Source organism: Sceloporus undulatus, chromosome 4 (genome assembly GCF_019175285.1).
Source record: "Sceloporus undulatus isolate JIND9_A2432 ecotype Alabama chromosome 4, SceUnd_v1.1, whole genome shotgun sequence".
NCBI lineage: Eukaryota > Metazoa > Chordata > Lepidosauria > Squamata > Phrynosomatidae > Sceloporus > Sceloporus undulatus.
The window spans coordinates 13165550-13189384 of NC_056525.1; the positions used below are offsets into that span (position 1 = coordinate 13165550).

At 41.0% G+C, this 23835-nt stretch overlaps 1 protein-coding gene across 1 annotated transcript in view; it reads left to right on the forward strand.

The window, feature by feature from the left end:
* LAMA5 (laminin subunit alpha 5) overlaps positions 1-23835 on the forward strand; it is a gene marked incomplete at its 3' end in the record, with an annotated part of 206832 nt that overhangs the window by 154991 nt on the left and 28006 nt on the right. The window contains exons 33-52 of the mRNA XM_042462442.1: positions 349-464; positions 764-975; positions 1864-2068; positions 3007-3151; positions 6232-6372; positions 7209-7370; positions 8407-8508; positions 8606-8689; positions 8855-9085; positions 10339-10452; positions 12500-12627; positions 14277-14357; positions 14524-14738; positions 16348-16448; positions 17223-17403; positions 19104-19247; positions 19972-20123; positions 20214-20324; positions 20630-20741; positions 22120-22290. Of these exons, the coding sequence (XP_042318376.1) occupies positions 349-464; positions 764-975; positions 1864-2068; positions 3007-3151; positions 6232-6372; positions 7209-7370; positions 8407-8508; positions 8606-8689; positions 8855-9085; positions 10339-10452; positions 12500-12627; positions 14277-14357; positions 14524-14738; positions 16348-16448; positions 17223-17403; positions 19104-19247; positions 19972-20123; positions 20214-20324; positions 20630-20741; positions 22120-22290 (2908 nt within the window). The remainder of the gene's footprint in view (positions 1-348; positions 465-763; positions 976-1863; positions 2069-3006; positions 3152-6231; positions 6373-7208; positions 7371-8406; positions 8509-8605; positions 8690-8854; positions 9086-10338; positions 10453-12499; positions 12628-14276; positions 14358-14523; positions 14739-16347; positions 16449-17222; positions 17404-19103; positions 19248-19971; positions 20124-20213; positions 20325-20629; positions 20742-22119; positions 22291-23835) is intronic.

Here is a 23835-nt window from a genome sequence, read left to right on the forward strand (position 1 = left end):
CGCTAATATTCACTTGTCTGAATAAGAATTAAAATTGTTCTGCACTGGGGAAGGCAACCAATTGGGACCTGCTTTATGCACACACAGCACTGGTAGTGTGTTTTGTAAGTGAATTAACCCATCACCTGATTCACACTGTCTTCTTCCCTTTATCCAAGGTGGTGACTTAAGCATTGTACTGTACAAGTAAACATCCATTTTGATTACTCATGATATAAGTTGTATTATATGAAAAATGGAAGGAAATGTGAAGAACCTTGATAAGGAATTTATGAATTGAGAAATTGTACAACTGAGTGATTCATTTGGGTTGGTTATATGCATTTGAATTTCTTTGTCTAATTACAGGATTATATTCTTGTAGTTCCTGAAGACAGTTATGGCTCCAGCTACCTTTCAGAGGAACCATTGGACAAATCCTATGATTTTATCAGCAACTGTGGAGTCAATGGATTCTATATCAAGTGAGATACAAAATGCACCTCACTTTCCTAATCTTGCAAATCCTTAAACAGATGAGCCTGTACTTTTATGTATTTTATGCATATATAATTTATCTGCCTAAACACAGATTGAAATTGAAATACAGGATAATCTATAACAGGCTATGGTCATCAGACTCTTGGCCTTCACTTCTTTATGCCTCTAACTCTCAGGTCTTCAGAGAAGAAACTATGAACTAGGTTAGCCTTTAGATTTTAATGAATGCATATATTAATTCTACCTGTGAGACCCAACGCACAAACCTTTGCTTTCTCTGCAGCCCTGTAACATCATCCAAGTTCTGCCAGGAGTCTGCCATCTCGATTTCTCTGTTTTACAACAATGGGGCCCAGCCATGCAACTGCCATGAAGCAGGTGCCATCCGGAGTCAATGTGAGCCATTTGGTGGCCAGTGTGTTTGCAGGTCCAATGTCATTGGGCGAGAGTGTTCCCACTGTGCCACTGGCTACTGGGGCTTCCCCAACTGTAGGCGTAAGTCTCTCCTCTGTGGGATGGGCGGGAATGTATATCAATTAAGGCTGACAGGCGACATCAAGTTTGCATGTTATTCAGGGTTGATATTTAAGCCTCATTGGTCAGGAATATCTTGATTCTTACGCAGGAATTACATGTGTGGGTCAGACAGAATACTAGGTTATGGCTTTGCTTAATAGTTTTTGTTTCAGTCTTAGTTACGAAGCCTGTTTTCAACAGGGTCTTTTCTTCCATACATCTATTACAGAATTATTTCTATGGAAGAAAAGATCAGTGTGAAAGTAGCAGACAGCTCATAAATTGTTAAAGCAAAATTCATATGACTATTGAATTCTAGCACGGCTTGCTTTGTGTGTATTCATGCATGGGAGGTGATTAAAAACCTTTCACCTGGAAGAATAATATTAGAACAGAATCTGCAGCAATTCACTTGTTCATTTTATGCATTGTGCTTTCTTAGCACTCCAAATTTGGGAATAGGAGACATTCATAAATCGAACTTCAGTGGTCAATTTAAGTTCTGTTTAATAAAAATAAAAGTCTGTCTCCCCAGATTCCTTCTCATGTTGAACAGGGCATTTATATTCTTGCTTCTACCAGAAGTGGACATCCTCCCCTAGTTGTCAGAGAATGAGAGAAACAAGATGTTTCTTAATGTTAGCAGCCCTGACTGAAGAAAGATCATGCCAATCTGTGCTTCTCATATTTTTGAACAGTGAGAGAATGGATACAGCATAGCAGCTGTAGCTTATTCAGTGTTATTTGTACCTTACATGTCCTGGCTGAAAGACACAGAAAAGCCATGTGCTATGTGTAGGATCAGGAGGCAGTGTGTACATTTGCATCTTCTCTCTATGATATATCCCTACCTGCTTTAACTTGCAGCCTGCAATTGTGGAACACGCCTGTGTGATGAACTTACAGGACAGTGCATCTGTCCACCACGCACTATTAAACCAGAGTGTATAGTCTGTCAGCCCCAGACCTTTGGTTGTCACCCACTGGTAGGCTGTGAGGATTGCAACTGTTCTAGTCCTGGGATCAGAGATCAGATGGAACCAGGGTGCAATATAGACAGTGGACAATGCAGGTAAGTAAGGTTGCCCATTCGTTCTGTATCTATATTATCTCTATAGTAGGGTGGGCAACTGTGTGGAAACCAGGGACCAATTTGCTTTCCATCCCCACAAAGCAAATGGAAATATATTTCCCCCTCTGCAATCCTTCCCAGAATGGCATTGTGTCACTTCTTGTTGCTATTTTGAGACCAACTGAAGAGGAAAGACTGGTATTTGGGGATAGTACAGGGTTCTGGGGTGTATGTAGGGGTGATATAGGGATTTTTGTGTGTGTGCCCTATTCTGAGTCTAGCCCTGAATTCTCAACTCTGGCAGTGGCTCCCCAGAGTTTCAGGTAGAATTCTTTCCTAGGCCTAACTAGAGATCCCTGAAGGTCTCTCTTTCAGGTAACTAATTGAATCTAAACCTGCTTAGCTTCCAGAATCAAACAAGATCAGCTGCATTCAGTGTAGTATTATGGTGATGCTATTGATTAGTACTATCCCTATATTTTCATATGTATGTGGTTTCTTGTTTCAAGAGTAGCACCACATAATTTCTACACTTTGAAACAAGAAACCATACACAGTCCTCCTTCCATTCTTGGGATCCGCGCCACTCGATTATCCTCCGGGGGTAAAGGGAGGGAGTTAAAATGGGGGGCACCCATGGCATGCACCTGTACGTTCCCACGGAGGCATGCCTCCATTCAAGCCAATAGGGCTTGAATATGCACATTTTTAAATTGTCGTGGGGGGGGGGGGATGTGTCCATGAAATAGGTGTTGAGCATTTGTAAATGAGTCCAATGTTGCCTTCTTCTTACCTTTTTCTAGAGAAGTAATGAAATCAGGAATTTGTTATGAAGTTAGTGAATCTCTTAAATATAGAACTATGAATCAGTTGTATTAGTTTGATATGAGTTAAAATCTTGCAGAGAAAAAAAAATCCATGAAACTTGTTTCTTCCAGATGCAAGCCCAACATAGTAGGGCGTCAGTGTGATCTCTGTGCTCCAGGCTACTATGGCTATCCAAACTGCAGGAGATGTGATTGCCACGAGGCAGGGACAAAAGCAAGTGTGTGTGATCCAGTTACTGGACAATGCCACTGTAAGGTTAGTCTAATGCTCTGTACATTCTTGCTTGCCTATCTGGTTTTTGCTGCTGGGTAAATGGTGCTTAAGAGACTAGTTCAAATTTTTGCTTTTACTGTGCATAGTATCATGGAAAATAAAATGGACTGGATTGATAATGCCCTATTACCACTGTTTTCTGAGGAACTTGAGGTAAGTCCCATCAAGTAGTGGGACTTATGTTTTATTCGATAGTGTTAATGAACTTAATGTCAACCAACAAAACTGTTTCAGTTGCTACTGCTGCTATTGCAGCAGTTGCTACTGGGGGAAAAGCTCTCTCTGTATAGGAATAAAATGTTGTTTCCATATTTATCATGGGATGTTACCTTGAGCCCAGTGACATCACGAGGGTTGCCATTGCCATGGGATAACTCATGGTGTCACACATATCCCCATTGACTTCCTCCTACACCACACCATACAGAATCCTTAGAAATGTTTTTGTACTAATAGTACTCATAAATCATATTCCTATATATCACTGAATGTAATGGCAATAGTTGTGACATAGAAAACTAAGGGAAATAAAATTATAGCTTTAAATTACAATATTATAAGCACAGCCTAAATGTATTTATATTATTTCATGTGGTTAAAGTGAACATTTGGTAAGGTGTGCTGTTATTAAAGAAAAATTAAAAAGTATTTTTAATTAAAAATTAAATAGAAAACAAAACAAAACTGAGGCCTCTCCTTTCTCCTCCCACTGAGCCTCACCCCCATCTCTTCCACTAAGCTCAGCATTTTAAAGGGATGCAGGTGAATGCCACAGCCTGTTTCTGCCAAAAGACCGGTGTTTGGGAAGGAGTGGTATTACCCCCACCTTGGGGTGTCACCTGGTGTGGTCCACCCACCATCCACCCAGTGATTAATATTCATGCCTCAGACAAAATTCTTTTAGCACAGGGCAAGTTGGTAGTGCTTTTTTGCAAATACACAAATCCATAACCACCTCACCCTGGAGGCAACTTACCAAAAAACAACCTGTAGTCTTCTTATTGTGGATAATGCATCACTCTGTTAACACAACATTTGCTTTTTAATTCAAGAGTCATTGAGAGATCAAACAGTCTGATTCAAAGGCTATGAAAGCCTTGTAAGCAGTGCCATGATAGCACAATGTATGAAATGCTGCATAGTGGACAAGCCCTTAAAACAGGGGTAGGCAACCTTTTTGAGCCGGGGGCCGGGTTGCTGTCCCTCAGACAACTGGGGGGGCAAAGCCAAATAAATAAATAAATAATTAAAAAAATTAAATAAATAAATAAACCGGGACAAATGTAGGACAAAATTTTCAAATGGTGGACACTTTTTTAAAAAAAAGTGGAGGACATGTTAAAAAATTTGCTGATTTTTTAAAAAATGTTAATATAAATGCATGTTTCTGAGGCTTCTATAGACAATTGCCCCTGCGCGCGAGAGGCCAAAGGCCCTGGCAGCAATCGGTGGCAGGACCGGGCTGGGGCCAGTCCCAAGGCCTTGCCGGGCCGCATCCGGCCCGCAGGCCGCAGGTTGCCTACTCCTGCCTTAAAATGTAAACTGGGGACTGGGTGTAATACATCCATGGAAACAAAATATTAACAACAATAATAAAAGAGCAATTTAGAAAATCTTGATTAAAGCATAACAGAAAAACAAATAAATTAGGAATATTATTTAAAGCATAATTATAGACATAGCCACCACCTTATCAGTTACAAGATCTTCAGTAAAAGACTGAAGGTTTGTATACTAAAGGGCTGCTTGTATAAAAATACTTTTCTCTATGTTGGCCTCCTGAAGTAATGTTCTCACAGAGGGACTGAACTAAAATAAACCATTTTAGAATACAAGTACAGAACATAAAAGAGACAATGTATTCATAATGATGTTAAATCAAAGGATCAGTGGCTTGCCTTCAGACATAAACAGTGAAATCAAAGGCTTTCATGGTCAGCATCCATAGTTTCTTGTGCTTTTGGGGGGGTTATATGGCCATGTTCTTGAAGAGTTTATTCCTGATGTTTTGCTGGCATCTATGGCTGGCATCTTCAGAGAATGCTTTCTCTGAAAATGCCAGCCACAGATGCTGGTGAAACATCAGGAATAAACTCTTCTAGACCATAGCCATATAACCCCCAAAAGCACAAAAAACTATAAACAGAAGTCGTCTTTCGATCTGAAATATCTTGACTCAGGGCCAAAACAGACCTGCAGTAAGTGCTGGCTTGGGGGTGGCATGGTGATGCATGCCCCCAAGCCGGCATCACGCTATCCGCCTGACCAGATGGCGAGCAGCTTTGTGGTGCTCTGGTAGCATGGCGTTCAGAAGCCACAAGCCGCAGGAGCGTAGAAGACGCCACTTCTTTCTGGGCCAGAAAAATGACAGATCGGGGCTGCGGTGTGCAGTTGCTGCAGCTCCAATCTGGCACTCAAAGGGGGCCTCTACTGGCCCTGAGACAGAAATGATTAGTTATGCATTAGTATATCCATTCTTCTGAGAGAAAAGGAGGTGGATGTTTATGGAAGTTCTCAGAAGAAACAACCCTGGGTGGTGCTTAAACCTACTGGTTTACATGGAGGTGAAAACAATTCAGGATTGTAGCATATTTTTCACCAAAGCTTTAGATACACCAGTTAGGTTGTTGTCATGGGTTCCTTGTTCAGGAAATCAACATTGGAGATATTTGCATTTATCTAGAGTTTTCAAATTTGCATCAGGGTAACTAACACTTGTTAATTACAATAAAGGATACAAAGATCATGAACTTTAAATGCATAAAGTTGTAGTAATTTGCCTACTACCATCAGTATCCCTTTACTCTTAGCTCCTTTGGTTTTTGCTGCTTGCCTGGAACAATACAAATTTAGACTGGGTGCTGTGGTAATGCCAACAAAATGTGCATGTAAAAGCTAGCATGGCCAAGCTACTTAATAACAATGCACTGCATCAGAATACCTATATCGTTTTGATGACTTGTGAATGGCAGTCTTGAACTCCCTGGTTGAACACCACCAAAGAATCCCCTTTCTTTCCTTTCTGTTCAACACTCCCTTTTATTTCTTTTAAATCTTTACAGGAAAATGTGGAAGGACCAAGGTGTGACCAGTGCCACCTGGGAACTTTTTCTCTGGATGCCAGCAATCCAAAAGGCTGCACAAGGTGCTTCTGCTTCGGGGCAACAGACCGCTGTCACAGTGCTGAGAAATACCGTGTGGAGGTGAATGTGTGGGTTGAGGCTTTGGAGATAACAGTTGTAATAGGTGCTGCATATTCAGTCATGGAATGTATGTGGGGTGGATGGTTATCTCCTCTACCTTCTGGAGATCCATGCCAGTGTCCATTTCCACATATTGTAGCAGTTAATTCCAAAAATTGTGAGTTGTAATACAAAGTGAGATCCAGCAAAATGGTGTGAGTGTTGGATTGGCTGCTGAAACTAGGATTTGAATCCTCATTCGGCCATGAAAACTTCCTTGGACAAGTCACACTCATCCTAAGAGGAAGGAAATGGAAAACTCTTGAATAAATCTTGCCAGTGGTTGCCATAAGATGGAGTTGACTTGAAGGCACATAACGACAAGAAGAAGAAGCATTTTATTTTGACTGATAAAAATCTAACACTGGCCTATTGCACATTATATACCTATCATATATGAAACCAGTGATCTGTATGGGCAGAGTTTGTCACCAGGCACAAGAAGAGCTGTGCAGAATCATTCCAAAAATCTGTTTAATCCAGTATCTTGCTTTCCAATAGTGGCAAACCAGACTCTTCTTGGAAGCCCACAAGCAGAACACTTAAATTGGTGATTATTCTCATGACTATTTTAACGCAAAAGGTGCTCAGACACAATACTCTTGCAGCTTCTTAGCAACAACCTTAACAGCGGTGTAAGATACACATGCCATCCTTTTTCGCACAAATAGGATGTGAATTAATGTTGATCAACAGACTTTAATGTTATGGAAAGACATACTAGACAGTCTTGCATGGTTTTGTTTTCTGATTTCAACTATTATGGAATGCTCCTGAAACATTTACTTGTTTCCTAGTTTATTGACATGAATGGGTGGAGTTTACTGAGCGGAGAGCGCCAGGAAGCCCCCACTTTGGTAAGCTTGGAAGAGGAGAGTGTTCGTGCCGATCTCCGGAATTTTCTTGAGGCCTTCCAGGAACTTTACTGGCATGCTCCCAGTTCATACCTTGGTGACCAGGTAAGTGACAATGGCCCTGGCTGATATACTGGTGATCATATTTTTCCCATGGTTGTGCAGGTGTGCTGCAGGAAGATAGCCAACATCTTCTGACTCCAGGCAGCCTATTTCTGAATGCCTTAAATCCTTCACAACCATTGTACCTACAACTTTTTCCTTTTGTTTCTATTGCCTGCACTGGCTTAGTTAAACAAGCATAGTGCATTAACTGCCTACACTGTCATAGTAATACAAGTGCAGTGCACTATGGATTTTGGTCTGGAAGTCTAGGTTATCATAAATTTTAGTGTTTTAAAAAAATTATATGCCATGTGATGACACATTCCACCCATTTTCCAGACAATCTGGGGAATCCTCTATAATGGCAAAATGAAATATTTGCTCTAGCTGCTGGGTAGGGAATTCAAATGATGCAGGGCCCAATCCCCAAGTCTTGTGCTAACAGTCCAGACAAGGTCTGGCCAGTTCAATGCCAACCCAGGGTATGACACCCTTATAATGGATTTTTAAAACTGACTTTTTTTATTTTGGATCTTTCCAAAAGATCTGGCGGCCTCCATTCGCATGCTGGCCCATGCAGACACCACTTAAGACTGAAAAATTAAAAACACAGATAAAATAATGCACATATTATTTTAATTAGCTCAAATAGCTTTTCTTCCACGAATGGAACTAAATTGAAGTTGATTAGAAGAAGGCTTCCCTCCTCTGCTCTGCAGCGTTTTCTCCATTATAGATATATTCCTGTAGATTGGAGGACATTTGGGGAATGACTTATGGTATAATATGTCTGCAGGTGAACTGGAAGGTTCCTAATACCATAGAGTTCTGTTTTCTTTCAGCTCATTTAACCATGCCAGTACTGCTGTTTTGTGTTACATTAGTGATAAATTGTGTAAACTACACGAAGCAATTGGATTTTCAGAAAATGCAGTACTTTGCAGAGAGAAATGTATGCTGAAATTGGCTTAGAATCTTGATTGAAGGGTTAAGGAAGAATCTCTGAATGAAACATGTCATTTGCCTCCAATTGCAGGTTTCGTCCTATGGTGGATACTTGCGCTATCAGTTGCACTCTGATACTCAGAGAGGTGATGTATTCATACCAGTAGAATCCTGGCCAGATATTATTCTGAAGGTACATTTTAAATTGCCCACCTTCCCTGGTATGAGTGGTGCTGCATAAAACAGTGCTTCCATTTAATAGTTGATGTGTGTCCTTTCTTCTTTCCTAGGGTAACCAGATGAGCATTATGTTTCTTGAAAGCGCCTACCCCTCTCCTGGGGAGGTCTATGAAGGGCAACTCCAGCTTTTGGAGGTCAGTTCAGGTTGACAATAACATGAAAGGGGTTGAGTTTGTGGGTTGCTGGAGGCTGATGTATAATGTATGCGTTTCCACAATCTCCTTTGTGTTTTGCTGATTGTGTATTTTCCTTTTATTCCAGGCATGTGTCAGTTATTCATTATATCTTGCCTTCCACAGGATAACTTCAGACACACTGAGACACACAACCCTGTTTCCAGGGAAGAGCTTATGATGGTTCTGGCTAACCTGGAGCAGCTGCAGATCCGGGCTCTCTTCTCCCAGATATCCTCATCTGTGTCCCTCCATCAAGTGACACTGGAAAGAGCAACAGAGACTGGTGGAGGCATCCAAGCCAGCAATGTGGAGCTTTGCATGTGCCCAGCCAATTACAGGGGAGATTCCTGCCAGGTAAGGAAGATGCCATGCCAGGATTTTTGCAGAGCACACAAACTCTGCTCAGTCTGTGCAGCTTGGGATTTCCCTTCCAGATGGCATTCTTTTGATACATAATCAGATAGTGAGTGCTTCATCCTGCTATGCTGAGAATGCCAACTCAGTGGGCAACAGCCATGAAAAAAGTGATTTTTTTTATTTTAGGCATCACTGAGGGAATAATGCCTCTATACAGATTTGTTGCACAGTCCATTTAGAATACCGTGTACACTTTTGCCCAGCTCTTGTTAAGTCTGAGGAAAAGTACAGAAAATGACTACCAAAATAATCAAAGTGCTGGAGCTGCTCCCCTACAAGGAAAAGTACCGTTCTGGGTTAAGCATTTAGACTGATCTGGCAAGGCTCTTTTTATCTTATTCATAGATGATAGATTTGTCAGTGGTCCAGATTCAGAGGCATGCCATTAAATACCTGCTGCTATAGTAGCAGTAAGCAAGCAAGATAGCAAGTCACTGCCTTCAAGTCCTCCTTGCAGGCTTCATAGACATGTCAGGTTGACTTGGATCTTCAGAGATAATCCCAGCATATATTTAGTGAGGAAGCCTAGCCAGAAAGTGGCTGGGAAGAGTCTCTCTTTGTCAGTGCTGCTGCTTTTAGGTGGCACTACATATTATAAAAAGCAAGTTTAGATTCCCCATTCTCCATCAATCTATGAAAATAAACAGATTTTCTTAAAATAGTGTAAAAATTGTCAGTGTTATGTGTTGATGCTGAATGCACAGATATTTATAGTCCAGTCTTGTATATGTTTTCTTAAAAGTATATTGATATTCAGGCATATATAGGATTATAGTTTGTTGTTTCTACCAATGTTAATTACTTATTAAAATAGTAGTATCCTATCCTATATCTAAATATCGCGGAATAACCTACTGTAAAATCTTCCTCTGGCACATGTACGATATTGTGCACCTTCACATGTAGTTTGCATTTTATTTTTAAAAATGCATTATGATTGCAATAGCAAAGCTTTCCAGACTTTTTCAATGACATACTCAACAAAAAGTGTCAGAACAAGGTTAACTGAAATTACTTTGCACTCCTGAGCATTATGATGCAGTACTCAAAATAGGGGATTTTTCAGAAGGTTTCAGGTAAGCAACAGGAGGAGGAATTCAAGGAAGAAAACTTATGTGTCTCCAAGATGCAAATGTCTGCTTATTGATAAGATATAATCTATGTTATCTCTTTTTTTTTTTTTACATCAGGAATGTGCTCCGGGCTATTACAGGGATACCAAGGGTCTATTCCTGGGAAAATGTGTTCCCTGTAATTGTAATGGTCATTCAGATCAGTGCCTTCCAGGATCCGGAATATGTATTGTAAGTAAACAAAATGTTGATCAGACTCAATTTACCTAAAAGATTTCTTTTCATATTCTTTAAAATCGTGGGTTTGTGTGCTTGGAGGTATTGGAACCTGAGATATTGTTACTCTGACCCAGCAGTCCTTCAACTAGCAGATAAATTCCTTTTTATTTCTTATTTTAAATTCCAGGGCATTTATCCAAATACCTTTTTGCTTATTATGTTGATTCATACTAAGGTTAGACTGCATAAACTCCACCTGCCATTATATATGTGAAGTAATGTTATATGATTCTTTAAGAAAGGAGAATAATTAAAGCTGTGTAATTATCTTGTGGAGTTTCTTGTTCTACACACAAGACTCACTTTAGTATCCAGGAAGCTACTTTTTCCATGCATCTTGTTAATCATTGATTGAGATCCTGTGGTGTTCTTCCTCGTTCTCCATTGGTAGATGGGTTCTTTTGAAGAAAGGCTTCGCTGGTATTATTATTATTATTATTATTATTATTATTATTATTATTCTTTATTTATGAAGCGCTGTAAATTTACACAGCGCTGTACATGCAATCTTTTAGTTAGACGATTCCCTGCCCTCGGGCTTACAATCTAAAAAGACAAGACACAGAAGGAGAAGGGAGTGGTGCAGGGAAAGGGTAAGAGGTCCAGCAGTTCTTCTCTACCTCCGAGGCCTGGACCAAGGCAGATGGACTGGAGGGAGGGCTTGGCTTCATAATGGATGGTTAATCATTTTCCAGGGAAAATAAATACTCTCAAGTAGGATAATGCATATACAGTACATAGCAATACAGGAAATGGTTTGATAAACAGGCACCAAAAGAACATCAAATAGTAAGCGACAATTATGCAATGCCTGGGAAGGCTTCTCTGAACAGGATGGTTTTCAACTCCATTTTGAAGCTGGTTAAAGAAGTGATGGCTCTTGCTTGTGGGGGAAGAAGGTTCCAGGAGTGAGGGGCAGCAAGTGAAAAGGGCCGAATCCAGGATGGGGCAGAGGAAATCCTGGGCTGGGACAGCAGACCTAGACTACCAGAACGGAGGGCCCTGGTGGGAAGGTGAGGAGAAAGAAGGTCTGATTAATACGGAGGGGCCAGTCCATGGAGGGCTTTAAATGTCGACAGCAGGAGCTTATACTGAATGCGGAAAGGGAGGGGGAGCCAGCGAAGGGATGCCAACACAGGAGAGATGTGGTCAGAGCGGTGGGTGGAAGTGATAATGCGTACAGCTGAATGCTGGACAGAGATTAAAGGACGGAGGGGAGAAAGAGGAAGCCCAGCCAGGAGGACATTACAGTAATCAAGTCGTGAGATCACTAGGGCATGGACCAGGAACTTGGCAGTAGAGGCGGAGAGATATGGTCGGATTTTGAGTAAGGCAGAGTGAAGGGAAGAAAAAGAGAAGCAGAGAGAAAAGGAGACTCTCAAGATTTCAAATTGCTTGCCAGGTTGTGTGTGTAATACAGCAATGTACAGGTTTAACTGATCTCAAGGCTATGAAGAATGTACTAAATAGCCAGTGGAGTGTGGAGAGGATTTAGAAAGCTATTAGGACATTACTTCTTTCACTTCAATAGACCTGCTTCTGGAAGAAAACAAATATTTAATAATAATAATAATAATAATAATAATTTTTATTTGTATCCTGCCTCTCCCTGTATTGGATCGAATATTTGAAACCATATTATTCTTATGTGGGAGGCAGTTGTGGTATACCTTGATGGCATGAGCACATCCTGTGTTACTTTGTTTGCTGATTGCTTGGATGGATTATCTATACACTTCTTGGCATTTTTGAAATACATTAGCCTTTTGTGTTTCTGTTAATTGAAATTCAGATTAGAATCTCCCCCAACTTTAATAGTTGTCATTTCCCCATATTTCCTATCTGTGGAAAGGATGTTAAACAGCATAAGAGACAGTAGAGTTTGAAGAACACCACAGTTCTAGGCAAAACTTTAAAACCATAGCCAGATTTTCTCTCAAAGATCATGAGAATAAAAAAGAAATACTGAATAAGTAAGTTTTGTTTTGTTTGTGTGCAGAACTGCCAGCACAACACGGAGGGTGATCACTGTGAAACATGCAAGGATGGTTTTGTGGGGAACTCTTCACTCAGTGGACCTCTGCAGTGCATAGGATGCCCCTGTCCTCTTTCAGTTGCATCTAACAAGTGAGCCTCTTCTCTTTAAGCATTTCACTCAGATTTGGGTGTGTGTGTGTATATGTTTGGCTTATAATGATTTGGCTTCTTCTATGTAGTGGGAAAGATGTATTAGCCTATCACATTTAAGATGATTCCTTTGTTCTTTCAGATTGTTATCTAGGAATAGAGGTCTTTTCTCCTCATTGACCCCATTTATCAGGTAGCAAAAGGAGGAAAATACCAACTAATTTGGAGCTTCATTTCAGATCCTATACAGTCCTCCCTCCCTATATGTGGGGGATCAATTCCGGACTCCCCCACATATGTGGAAATGAGCATATGCTCAAACCCCATACGATATAATGAGGCGCGTGCTCATAGTGGCATGCAGGGCACACTGCACAGGTATGCACCTCATTACTTCTAATGGGGATTGCCTTCCATGTAAGCTCAAAGCCGGGGAAGGCAAGCCCACCTATGAGGAGGGTCGACTGTATATATTCTCATTTATCATCAGAGTGCTAAGGCCCTGGACATGAGCATTCCAAAATGTAATATTTTGTTGCAGGTCTTCCTTGTATTATAAAAATAGCAGGTATATGCCAGACAGCAGGTGTGCCTGCAGTACATCACAGCTTTGTATATCACAGCCTTGTGAAGTGACTTTGGCCTGTTACAGACTGCCAAAATAAAGCTGCTTTGGGTCTCTTTGGAGGTATGCTACTTAAATGATGCATGGGTCCTAAGAGTCCGGAAGTTGCACCAAAGCTGCACTCCGGTGCTTAGGAATGGAGTGTGGCTTTGGCGCAACCTCCGGACTCGTAGGACCTATGCATCATTTAAACAGCATACCTCCAAAGAGACCTGAAACAGCTTTATTTTGGCAGTCTGTAACAGGCCACACTCAATAAAGATGGTGTATCTCTTATTTATAGGGTCACCGTAAGACAAAGCTGACTTGATTATAATTTACAGCCACAATCCATTGGTTTCTTTAATGTGCGAATTGAGCCTTGGGGAGTTTTAGAAAAGCAGTTTATGCTGGCTGTGTGCATACTTGTAATTTCAAGAGGCAGTTAATTAACCTAACTCTAGTAGTAAAATATTTCTCTTATTATTTCACTATATGGGAATTATATATATCAGAGTAAGAGAATACCTTTATTATAACCACTAAAATATTATGTGAAATGGCATGCCATTTTTCAAATATTTTAGTGGTTCTAATATAGGCATGACCTAGCTCTGATTTTTATGACCTCCAACAGCTGCCATCAGGCCACATTTGGGACATGGCATTCAGATGATGCATGCCCTGAATGCGGCCGGAAGCTGTCCTGGAAGAACTGGCCCAAAAAGAAATGGTAAAATACTACTCCTTTTGAGCACCTGGTTCAGGGACACAGTAGTGGCCCGGATTGAGGCAGGGGGCATGTGGATGCCACAGTACTGGGATGAGGAAAGAATTCTACCTGAAACTGTTGTTGCCTGTCAGATGTGAAATACTTGGCTAGATTGATCAGTAGTCAGACTCACTGTAAGATAGCTTCCTGTGTTTTTGAAATCTCATTTGGTTTTATAATAGCTTTTTGATCAGACATTGACTGTTATCTTGGCCTTTTTCTTCTTAGCAAGTTTAAAAATGTTTCCCTCTCTACTTGCCTTTTTTACTTCAGCTTTGCCATTGGATGTGTGCATAAAGGTTCGTCCACTCAATGCCTTTGCAAGCCTGGTTACGCTGGAGTTTCATGTGAACGGTAAATAATGGCTCAGATCAACAATCTTTCAGCTGGCTTGGTCTGAGGTTGTTTCATCAGCATCATGAAAAGCAGACATGAGAGCAAGGGAGCAGGGACGTGGGACAGTTGCTGTGCAGATACACCTATTGCAGCTCTTCTAAGACCTTATTTTTTTCTTCCAAAGTTGTGCTCCAGGTTACTATGGAAACCCACTAGTGATTGGCAGTTCCTGCCAGCCCTGTGACTGCAGTGGAAACGCCGACCCAAATATGCTCTTTAGTGACTGTGACTCATTGACAGGATTCTGCACAGGATGCATGTACAACACTGCAGGACCACGGTGTGAAGTATGTGCCCCTGGGTTTTATGGTGATGCTGTGGTGGCAAAGAACTGCACTGGTAAGCGTGCCCCAGATGTAGCAACTAGCCATACCCATGGGTGCATTTATAAAGCTGGAATTAAGTTGCAGGCAACAGAACATTCTCATATAAAGGAGGATAAAAATGGGAATAAATTCTAACCCTTCATTATGGAGTTGCTTCCCATTATTTCTGCAAAGCATTTTTCTAGTCTATTAATTTAGGGGGGAAAAAAAGATTCCTAGGAAGCCAACAAAGATCAGTATGTCAGTGCCTTCAGACTTGCAAATGAGTAGAAATTCCACACAAGGAAAAGAAGATGGGGAGTGCTGAGTAAAAGAGCAGATGGCAGCTCTTAAAGTTACAGTTGTTCTCATGAACAAATGAGGTGGAAGCAGATTATATAGTGATGTGGAGTGTCTGGTGTTAGGTGACCATTGAAACAGGGCCAAAGAGAGAGAAGGTGGGATAGCATTGTTTCTCATCCTGCTTTACCTCTGCAACCTTAAGGTATGGGTGTCGCTGGATGACATTTGAGGAAAGGCCATAGTGAAATAGGAAATGTAGGCATGGTACAGACCGCCCCAAAGGAGATCTTCATTCTCCCTCTGGAGGGAGCCCACAGCAACCAAACTGCACGGGCTCCTTCTGCTCCGAAAAGATTTCGGCATGCAGGGAGGACGTCATCAGTGCACCATTGGCACACTGTGACGTGCTCATGACGTAAGCACGGCACCTGGAGGTGTGGAGGTGCATACACGTCACATATGGAAAGCGCCACGTAAAGACGGCGCCATCCATATGTATTAGGGTTGCAGAGCACGTGGTTGCTGCACGCTCTGCAACCCTAATTTTGGCGCCGACACACCGCTTGTAGCCCATCTCTACTGGGCCGTAATTCTTGTTCCATGATTGATATTAAAGACTTTCTTGCACCTGGAAACCAGACACATTACTATTCAGAGCATCTGTTTATACGTAGCAGTAGTCTACAATATTTTCAAAGCCAGAAACTTGGATAAAATCTGCAACATGGGATTTTTAATATTTGTCTGGCTGGCTGCCTACCTGCCTGCCTGCCTGCCTTTTTCTCCTCTACCTCCACCTTTCACTCTGTTCTTTTATCTTCATGGTTTTCTCCTTCAAATTGTTTATGGTTTATGTTTATCTTCATGTATATATCTTTCATGTGTCTTTCAGTCTAGAAACTGATCAGAGCTGGATTGGCCAGCTAGTGTCTTGAGATCTTCAGGATTTGTGTGACTAATGAATCCATGCTGGAGCTAGTCTAGGGGAGTGGAGCCAAGTGTTTAGGGTTTTTCACTGGCTGCTGCTAATGGGAGAACCAACAGCAGTAGTTCCCCATTTGCCCAAGCACAACAGACATTCACCCCAAGTGATGCTCCTCTTTATTGTCAGATGCACCATTCTTTCATTTCAAAACATGTAATGGCTTGGAATATAAAATTCTCTCTCTCTTTTTAAGGGTAGAGTAGAATACAAGAGAAAATAAATACCAAGTTCATTAACATATTTCTAAACATTTATGTTTGTGTATTTATGTTGATTGTATCTTCACCACAATAGTTTATTATGGGGGGGATCCTAACGAAATGAAAAGCCCACTGATTTCATTTTCCCCTTATAGAATGCAGTTGTGTCTCCTGTGGGACTGAGTCATGTGATCCTAGGACTGGTCAGTGTCACTGTAAACCTGGAGTGACCGGTTGGCACTGCGACCGTTGTCAGGTAAAATTGGATTCGACTTTTCCCAACCTGTCATTTTCCTTCCTACACACACATACATACAACAGACACCGTGCACTGTTTTTGTGACATTAATGCAAATTGCAGAAGTGTAGCTATACAGTAGTCTGAATTTACTGCATGCATACGTAGCTGTAGGAAGCATGCATACTGTACTGTAACTTTATCTACATTTACAGAACACCACAAGTCCAGTTACTGAGACTTAATTCCAGTTGTTCACCTGTATCAATTAATTGTTTCTAAAATCTTTCCAGATCATGCTGGAGGAAGTGTAAATATATGCAGTTTTTCAAGGGTTGTAGCTATTAGCAGCAGTGTTCAGAATATGGGTCTGAGGCAGTCTTTCCTATTTGCCTTCAACATTAGCATCAGGCAGTTATTTGCTGTATTAACTGATAGCATATGGGTACATAAGCAATACCATTGCAAATTGCTTTTTTGTGTGTGCAAGCATTGAATCTAACTGATATGTAACTTGGAGTTAACATAGGGATGACTCTGATCAGTCTTTTTGCCTGCCATGGGATAAAAACCTATTGGATCATTTATCTCAACCAAGATTATCAAAAAAACTTAGCACTAATATGCATCCCTGCTAATACATTTTGTTTTGGAGAGAGTTCCTTTAGAATGACTTCATATCCTGTTAAGCAAAGAGAACCATGATAAGAGTGAAGCAAATCCTGGATAAGCATGCACTGCTGTTCCTGTTGCTTGTAAAATGTAAACTAACTGGGTCTTTCCCCCTTTTAGGAAGGCCACTATGGTTACGAAACATGCTTAGGTTGCCAGAAGTGTGACTGTGATATTGGATCCATGAGCAGAGACTGCCATGCCCAGAATGGCCAGTGTCGTTGCAATCCAGGTGTGAGTGGTTCTCGTTGCCAGCAGTGCACACCTGGCTACTGGGGACTCGGCACAAATGGCTGCTCAAGTTAGTTTCTTTTTATCACTTTTATGTTTCGCTAGAGGGAAAGTCAGATTTTTGATCCTAAAGAAAAAGTGCAATCTCAAAATCTCCTGCACCTCTTCCTTGTTCTTTCATGTGGGCACAAGCTGGAGCGTGCCCAGAGGAGGGCAACCAAAATGGGAAGTGTCTGGAAACCATGCCTTATGAGGAGAGACTTAGGGAGCTGCGTATGCTCAGCTTGGAGAAGAGATGGTTAAGAGGTGATATGACAGCCCTGTATAAGTATTTGAAGTGGTGTCATATTGAGACTGGAGCAAGCTTGTTTTCTGCTACTCCAGAGAATAGGACCCGGAACAATAGATGCAAGCTACAGGAAAAGAGATTCCACATAAACATTAGAAGGAACTTCCTGACAGTAAGAGCTGTTTGGCAGTGGAATACTCTGACTTATAATGTGATGGAGTCTCTTTCCTGGGAGGTTTTTGAATGGTGGGTGGATGACCATCAATCAGGGGTGCTTTGATTGAGAGTTCCTGCATGGCAGGGTGTTGGACTGGATGGCCCTTGTGGTCTCTTCCAACTCTATAATTATGTGAAAAACCAGAATTGCCATAGCTGAGCTCAAAATAGTTTTTGTTGTTCTTATTTCTTATCTGCCTCACCTCATGGATCAAGCCAGGGAATGACAGATTCATATAATAAAAACATCATTAATTAAAAACACACAACATCAGTTCAAAAGAACAAATAAAACAAATACGTATTAAAATAATCAGTCCATATTTAAAAGTCATAATATGTACTTCTTCAAAAACCAATTGCTAAGCAGGTTTTGTTTAGGCTTGTCACCTGCATGGCATCTTCTAAATGGAATAATTGGTCATGTGTACATGGCTTACTGCAGTCTTTCCTTGAGTGCAGACAATAAGCTATGGATTGGAGGATCAATAACAAACCCTGGGCTCACGCATCTCCTGTACCTCTTCCTTGTCCTTTCATGTGGGCATACAGTTTAATGAGTGGCTTCCTGCTTTGATCAAACCATACTTTATCATTGAAATCAAATAGAGTAAATTATATTTGACCTAATGATTTCCCTGTAAACCAAGATCAAAGACAAAAATTTGATCCTGTTATGCGTGTGGGCAAACTGTAATTTGATCAGACCTGGAAATAATTAAACCTGCAAGCCAGTGAATGAGGGATGAACACTGGTCTCAGTTGCATCCTAGTCTAATGGTATCCCTGGCATGGTTAAAGATCTGTGGATTCCTTCTTTTCTTAGGCACATGAGCAATTTCTTTGGACACAACAAACTTATTATCTAAAAACTCAGTGCTATAAATAGGCCCTTAGATCAGCTTGAGAATGGCAAAACATTCAAGCTGCTCTGGATTTTCAATTTATATTCATGGGAGAGTGTAATTTTAATGCAGTTGTTCCCAAACTTTGGTCCTCCAGATGTTGTGCACTTCCAGACTTTGGTCTTTCAGATGTTTTGAGCATCAGCTCTCACAATTCCTGATTGTTGGTCAAGCTAACTGGGCCTTCTGAGAGTGTGAAGTTCAAAACACCTGGAAGACAAAAGTTTGGGAACCAGTGTTCTAACTGAGCTTGCACAAAGTAAGCAGTTATTCAGTGCAAATTAATATATGATAAAAGGGCACAGCCTTGTTAATATATCTTTGGTCAAGGTTAATGGGTCCTTCACTTTTCCCCTGTAGAATGTCACTGCAAAGGAGGTTCTTGTAACCCACGGACTGGAGAATGCACCTGTACAAATGGCCTGACAGGGAAGCAGTGCGACAGCTGTATAAAGAAATATGAGATTCCTGTGGTGGATGGCCCAGACAACATGAGATGTGAAGGCTAGTCTTTTACTTTGCTCTGCTTCCTTCCCTGTCCAAGTTCCTTGGTCCCAGTCATAGTGTGACCATTCATTTCTGCACTTGTCTTTGCATTAGATCTATGAAATTTTAAATCAGGAGTGGCAATCATGTGGACGACAGACTACATTTGACCCTTAGGGGAAATCCACTAGAACCTGTGGGAGTGCCACTGAACTCCCAGCAACCTCTCCCAATTTTTTTTTTTTTTTTACTATCTCCTTTTCCTTTTTTCAACTGGGAAAACAATTTAAAATGTTTTAAAGTACTCTTTTGGAGATTTCCCTACATTAAAGTGGCAATGATCTCTCCTTAAATGCCCCAAGTGTCAAGTGAGAGTGATGGGATGTCTTTCATTGACATCAAAACAGTAGCTGTGGCTCTCTGCAGGTAATCTGGACACAAGGAAAATATGTGGCTGTTCAGTCTCTGTAGTGTGCCCATCCTTGCATTAAACTTTTCCATCTTGCACAGATTTTTTTGCATGCAGAGTTGTTTTAGTAGCTCTTGTAATATTCAATACAAATAATTGATCAAGTGATTATCCACAAACATTTGTAAATCTGTGTCATGCTGCCTCATCTGCCCATTTTTCATTTATTTTCTTTCAAACAGAGCCCTGTTTGCTTTTTCTTGTTGTTTGTTGTTATCTTCTTTATGGAAGTCATCTAAGAGCTGCGTATTTTCTCTCTTCTCTTACTAACAGCTTGTGACAGCTGCGTTTTGCTCCTGTTAGAAGATCTCCAGAAGATTGAAAGCTCCTTCCCTGCCCTTAGGCACCAGCTGACGGGTCTCAATGCCACCTCTATAGCATGGACCCGTCTACATAGCATTAATGGTTCTATGCAAGCCATCACTGTACGTGAAGCTATCCAACTAATTCTTCTGGTTTTTTCAGAGAGTATTGGGATTCTGTGACTTAGTTCCTGTCTCCTTTACTTCTTACAGAACCATCTTCGTGAATATCAGAGTTCCTTAAACAGGGCCAGGCAAGAAGCTGATGAGCTGGAAGAGGAGAACACAGACTTTGTTCAGGATTTGAATGCTCTTCAACACAAGGTAATGCTTTTCTCTTCTCTTCTATGACTGCCACTGCAAATTTAAATAGTGCCAACAATGTGCTTGGTAGTTTGGTTTCATAGAATTTCTACTAAACACTATTTGATTTATACTCTGCTGAAAACCCAGTTCAGTTCATAAAAATAAAATGAAATTTAGAGAAGCATTTCAAATTCAAAAACGTTGATTGCTTTTCAGCAAACGTTCTACAACTGCTTCAATCCTGCTTTCCAAGTTTGATTGATGTGACCCAGTCTCTTGGATCTCTTTGGACTTCCTCTAAACCATCAACTTTGTGTTTTTAGGCAACGATGACCAACAGAAAAGCTACCCAGGTAACAGATAGCACAGAGGAAAGCTACCAACAAGCAGACAACCTTGTACAGGATATCAGTAAAATTCAGAACAAAATTAATGGTGAGATAACAATTTATAATTTCAAGATCTTTATGCTTTGAAATGGCTCCACTTTGGCAAACTCATGCCTGACCAATACCTGTGATGTAGAGAACATGAGATAACAACCATATTATAATTTGTTATCATGAAAGATTATAGCATACTTTAAATATTACCCTAACCACGCATGTGGGAGACACTTCCATTAATGGGTTCCACATGGCTGTAGTAGAATTTAAATAGCTCAGTTGTGTGGATAGTTGGGATTATGGGGTCTCAACCATAGGATTAGCTTGATGTTGCTTCCATGGGTCCTGGTTCTGGGAGAAAGACATGGTATAAATAAAGTTAAGATACCCATATGACTCCCCTCCCTCATGTAACTGAGTTATGTCACTTCAGTATTGCTTGAGCTGCATGGAAGCTCAGAAATCTCAGAAATTCAGAAATCTCCTTTGGTGAAAATAAGTCATGAAACTGTCCAACAAATAATTTCTGAAACTGACAGTTGGTTTTACAGTCTCCCAGTAAGGCTGGTGAGCTGTGCCATTAAATGCTTCATTTTGCATTTTCATTTGTCGAGTGTAGATCATATGAAAGGAATATTTAAAAACAAAACTTTTAAAAAATATTATTGTTGGGAATCTCATAGAAAAGCTTCACATGGACTCTTGAGCTACATCAAGAAGAAGATGATCAAAGTCTGATGGCTATTTTATATTATCATGTTTATACTCAAGTGTGTGCCTAACAGTCATTCCCATTGCAACATAATAACATAGAAAGCATTCCTAACTGAGCTTCCTCATGAGTGAAGAGTGTGCATATGCTGAGCTATTTCTGCCCTTTTCAGGTGTGCCTAAATGAAAACCATGGAGCAGTAGGTTGTGCTTTGTAACTTGCAAAAGTCCATGGTCACAAGAAATCATGGAGCAAACAAAAACATTTCCCTGGATGAGTGCATGGTGGGGAGCATCTAGCTAAGAAAATTATTGGGAACTAGTCTTTGCCATCCAGCACAGTATATAGCAACTGAGGCTGCTGTTCTTTCTTGTAGAGCAGGGAGTACATTGATAGTATTTTTTCTGTACAATGTAATTTTTCAGTCATAGAGATCATCTGCAAGTGGTTTCCAATCTTTGGTCCTCCATTTGTTTTGGACTTCAGATTTCAGAAGCTCCAGCCAACTTGGCCAAGAGTTAGGAGTTATGGGAGCTGAAGTCTAAAACATCTTGAGGTTCAAAGATTGGGGATCACCTGAGCTCTTTGAAGAACTGGAGACAAATGAATGTTCCATAATTATGCAAAGTGCAAGTGTTATTAATTTCTTGAGCACAAACATGATGTATTTTTAATGGTTATGTGAACAAGTTGGTGTGGCTTTCTTTAAAAATAGATCTTATTTGCCAAATGAACATCTTTGCCACTGCAAATGCCAGTTCCACCTCCACAGAGGAGTTCCGTCGGAAGATGGCTGAGGTGGATGCAATGCTGAGACATATGAAGACCATAGATTTTGGTTTTCAAAGAACAACAGCTATTGAGGAGCATGATGATGCTCGGAAATGTGAGTACAATAGAAATAGCAAACAGAGGGAGTGTGTGGGCAAAAGGTGGACTCTGAAAGAGTGCCTCCTTTAGATGGCATAGTCAGGGTGCTTAATTGCAAACTGGCTGATTGGGATAGAATTACAATAATTTTATCAGGCTGCTTTGCATTATGTACTTCCATTACCACAACAGTTTGGAGAATTTAGTGTTTGTAAAGCTAAAAGAATCACATGGGGATTTGAATGGAACCCCTCCCATGGTCCTCTCATGTGTTAAGATTTCCATCTTGCCTACTATAATGGGGGCTCAAGACTAGTTACAAATCATGATACAAATGCAAATCAATGACACACACACACACACACACACACACACACACACACACACATCCAGTTTGTTAACAATCTAAATTAAACAAAACTCCTTTTTTCTTATCTTTGTACTGAGTAGGATTTACTGTCTCTAATCCATGTTTGACAAATACTTTTGGACAAATCCTTGGTTTGGATTAAAACTATTTTCCCTTGCAGTATGAAGAATTTATGCAGCAGAAAGTATATTAGTGAAATGTTATCCTTACGATTACCACTATTCGCTCTGAGATAGTCCCCCCCCCCCCCCATGCTTCTTCTGCTCTTAATCTTCTATCGCCCTCGCCTAACAAATTTTCTGTGTTTCCTCCTGCCTCTTTGGATGAACTCTCTACACTTCTGAATTCTTCCAAACCTGCAACCTGTTCTCTTGATCCAATTCCTACTCCTCTTCTAATCTCTATAGCTCCCTCCTTTCTGCCCTCACTTCTCCATATCTTCAATCTCTCTCTCTCTACAGGCTCCTTCCCATCGGACTTCAAACATGCTCTCATTTCCCCAATTCTGAAAAAACCTTCTGTCGACCCCTCCTCTCTGTCTAGCTATTGTCCGATTTCTCTTCTCCCCTTTCTTTCTAAGGTTTTGGAACGGGTTGTTTATTCGCGCTGTCTTGAGTTTCTTGAAGCCAACTCCATCCTTGATCCCTTTCAGTCTGGTTTCCGCCCAAGGCATTCTACAGAGACAGCTCTCACTAAGATCTCCAATGACCTTTTACAGGCCAAGGCTAACGGCCTTTACTCTGTTCTCATCCTTCTTGATTTGTCTGCAGCCTTCGACACTGTTGATCACTGTCTCCTAATTGACATACTCTCTGACCTTGGGTTCTCAGACTCTGTTCTCGACTGGTTTAGATCTTACTTGTCTGGCCGATCTTTTGCAGTAGTTGCAGGTGGTCAGACTTCTTCTCCTGTTCCCTTATCTGTTGGAGTTCCCCAGGGCTCTGTTCTGGGTCCCCTTCTGTTTTCTCTCTACACACTGTCCTTAGGAAAACTCATTAGCTCTTTTGGCTTTTCCTACCACCTGTATGCCGATGACACCCAACTGTATCTTTCCGCCCCTGACCTTTCTCCAAAGCTTGAACAGCAAGTCTCGTCTTGTCTCACAGCTGTCTCGCAGTGGATGCGCCATCGGCGCTTGAAGCTCAACATGTCCAAGATGGAGCTTCTTGTCTTTCCTCCTAAGCCCACCCT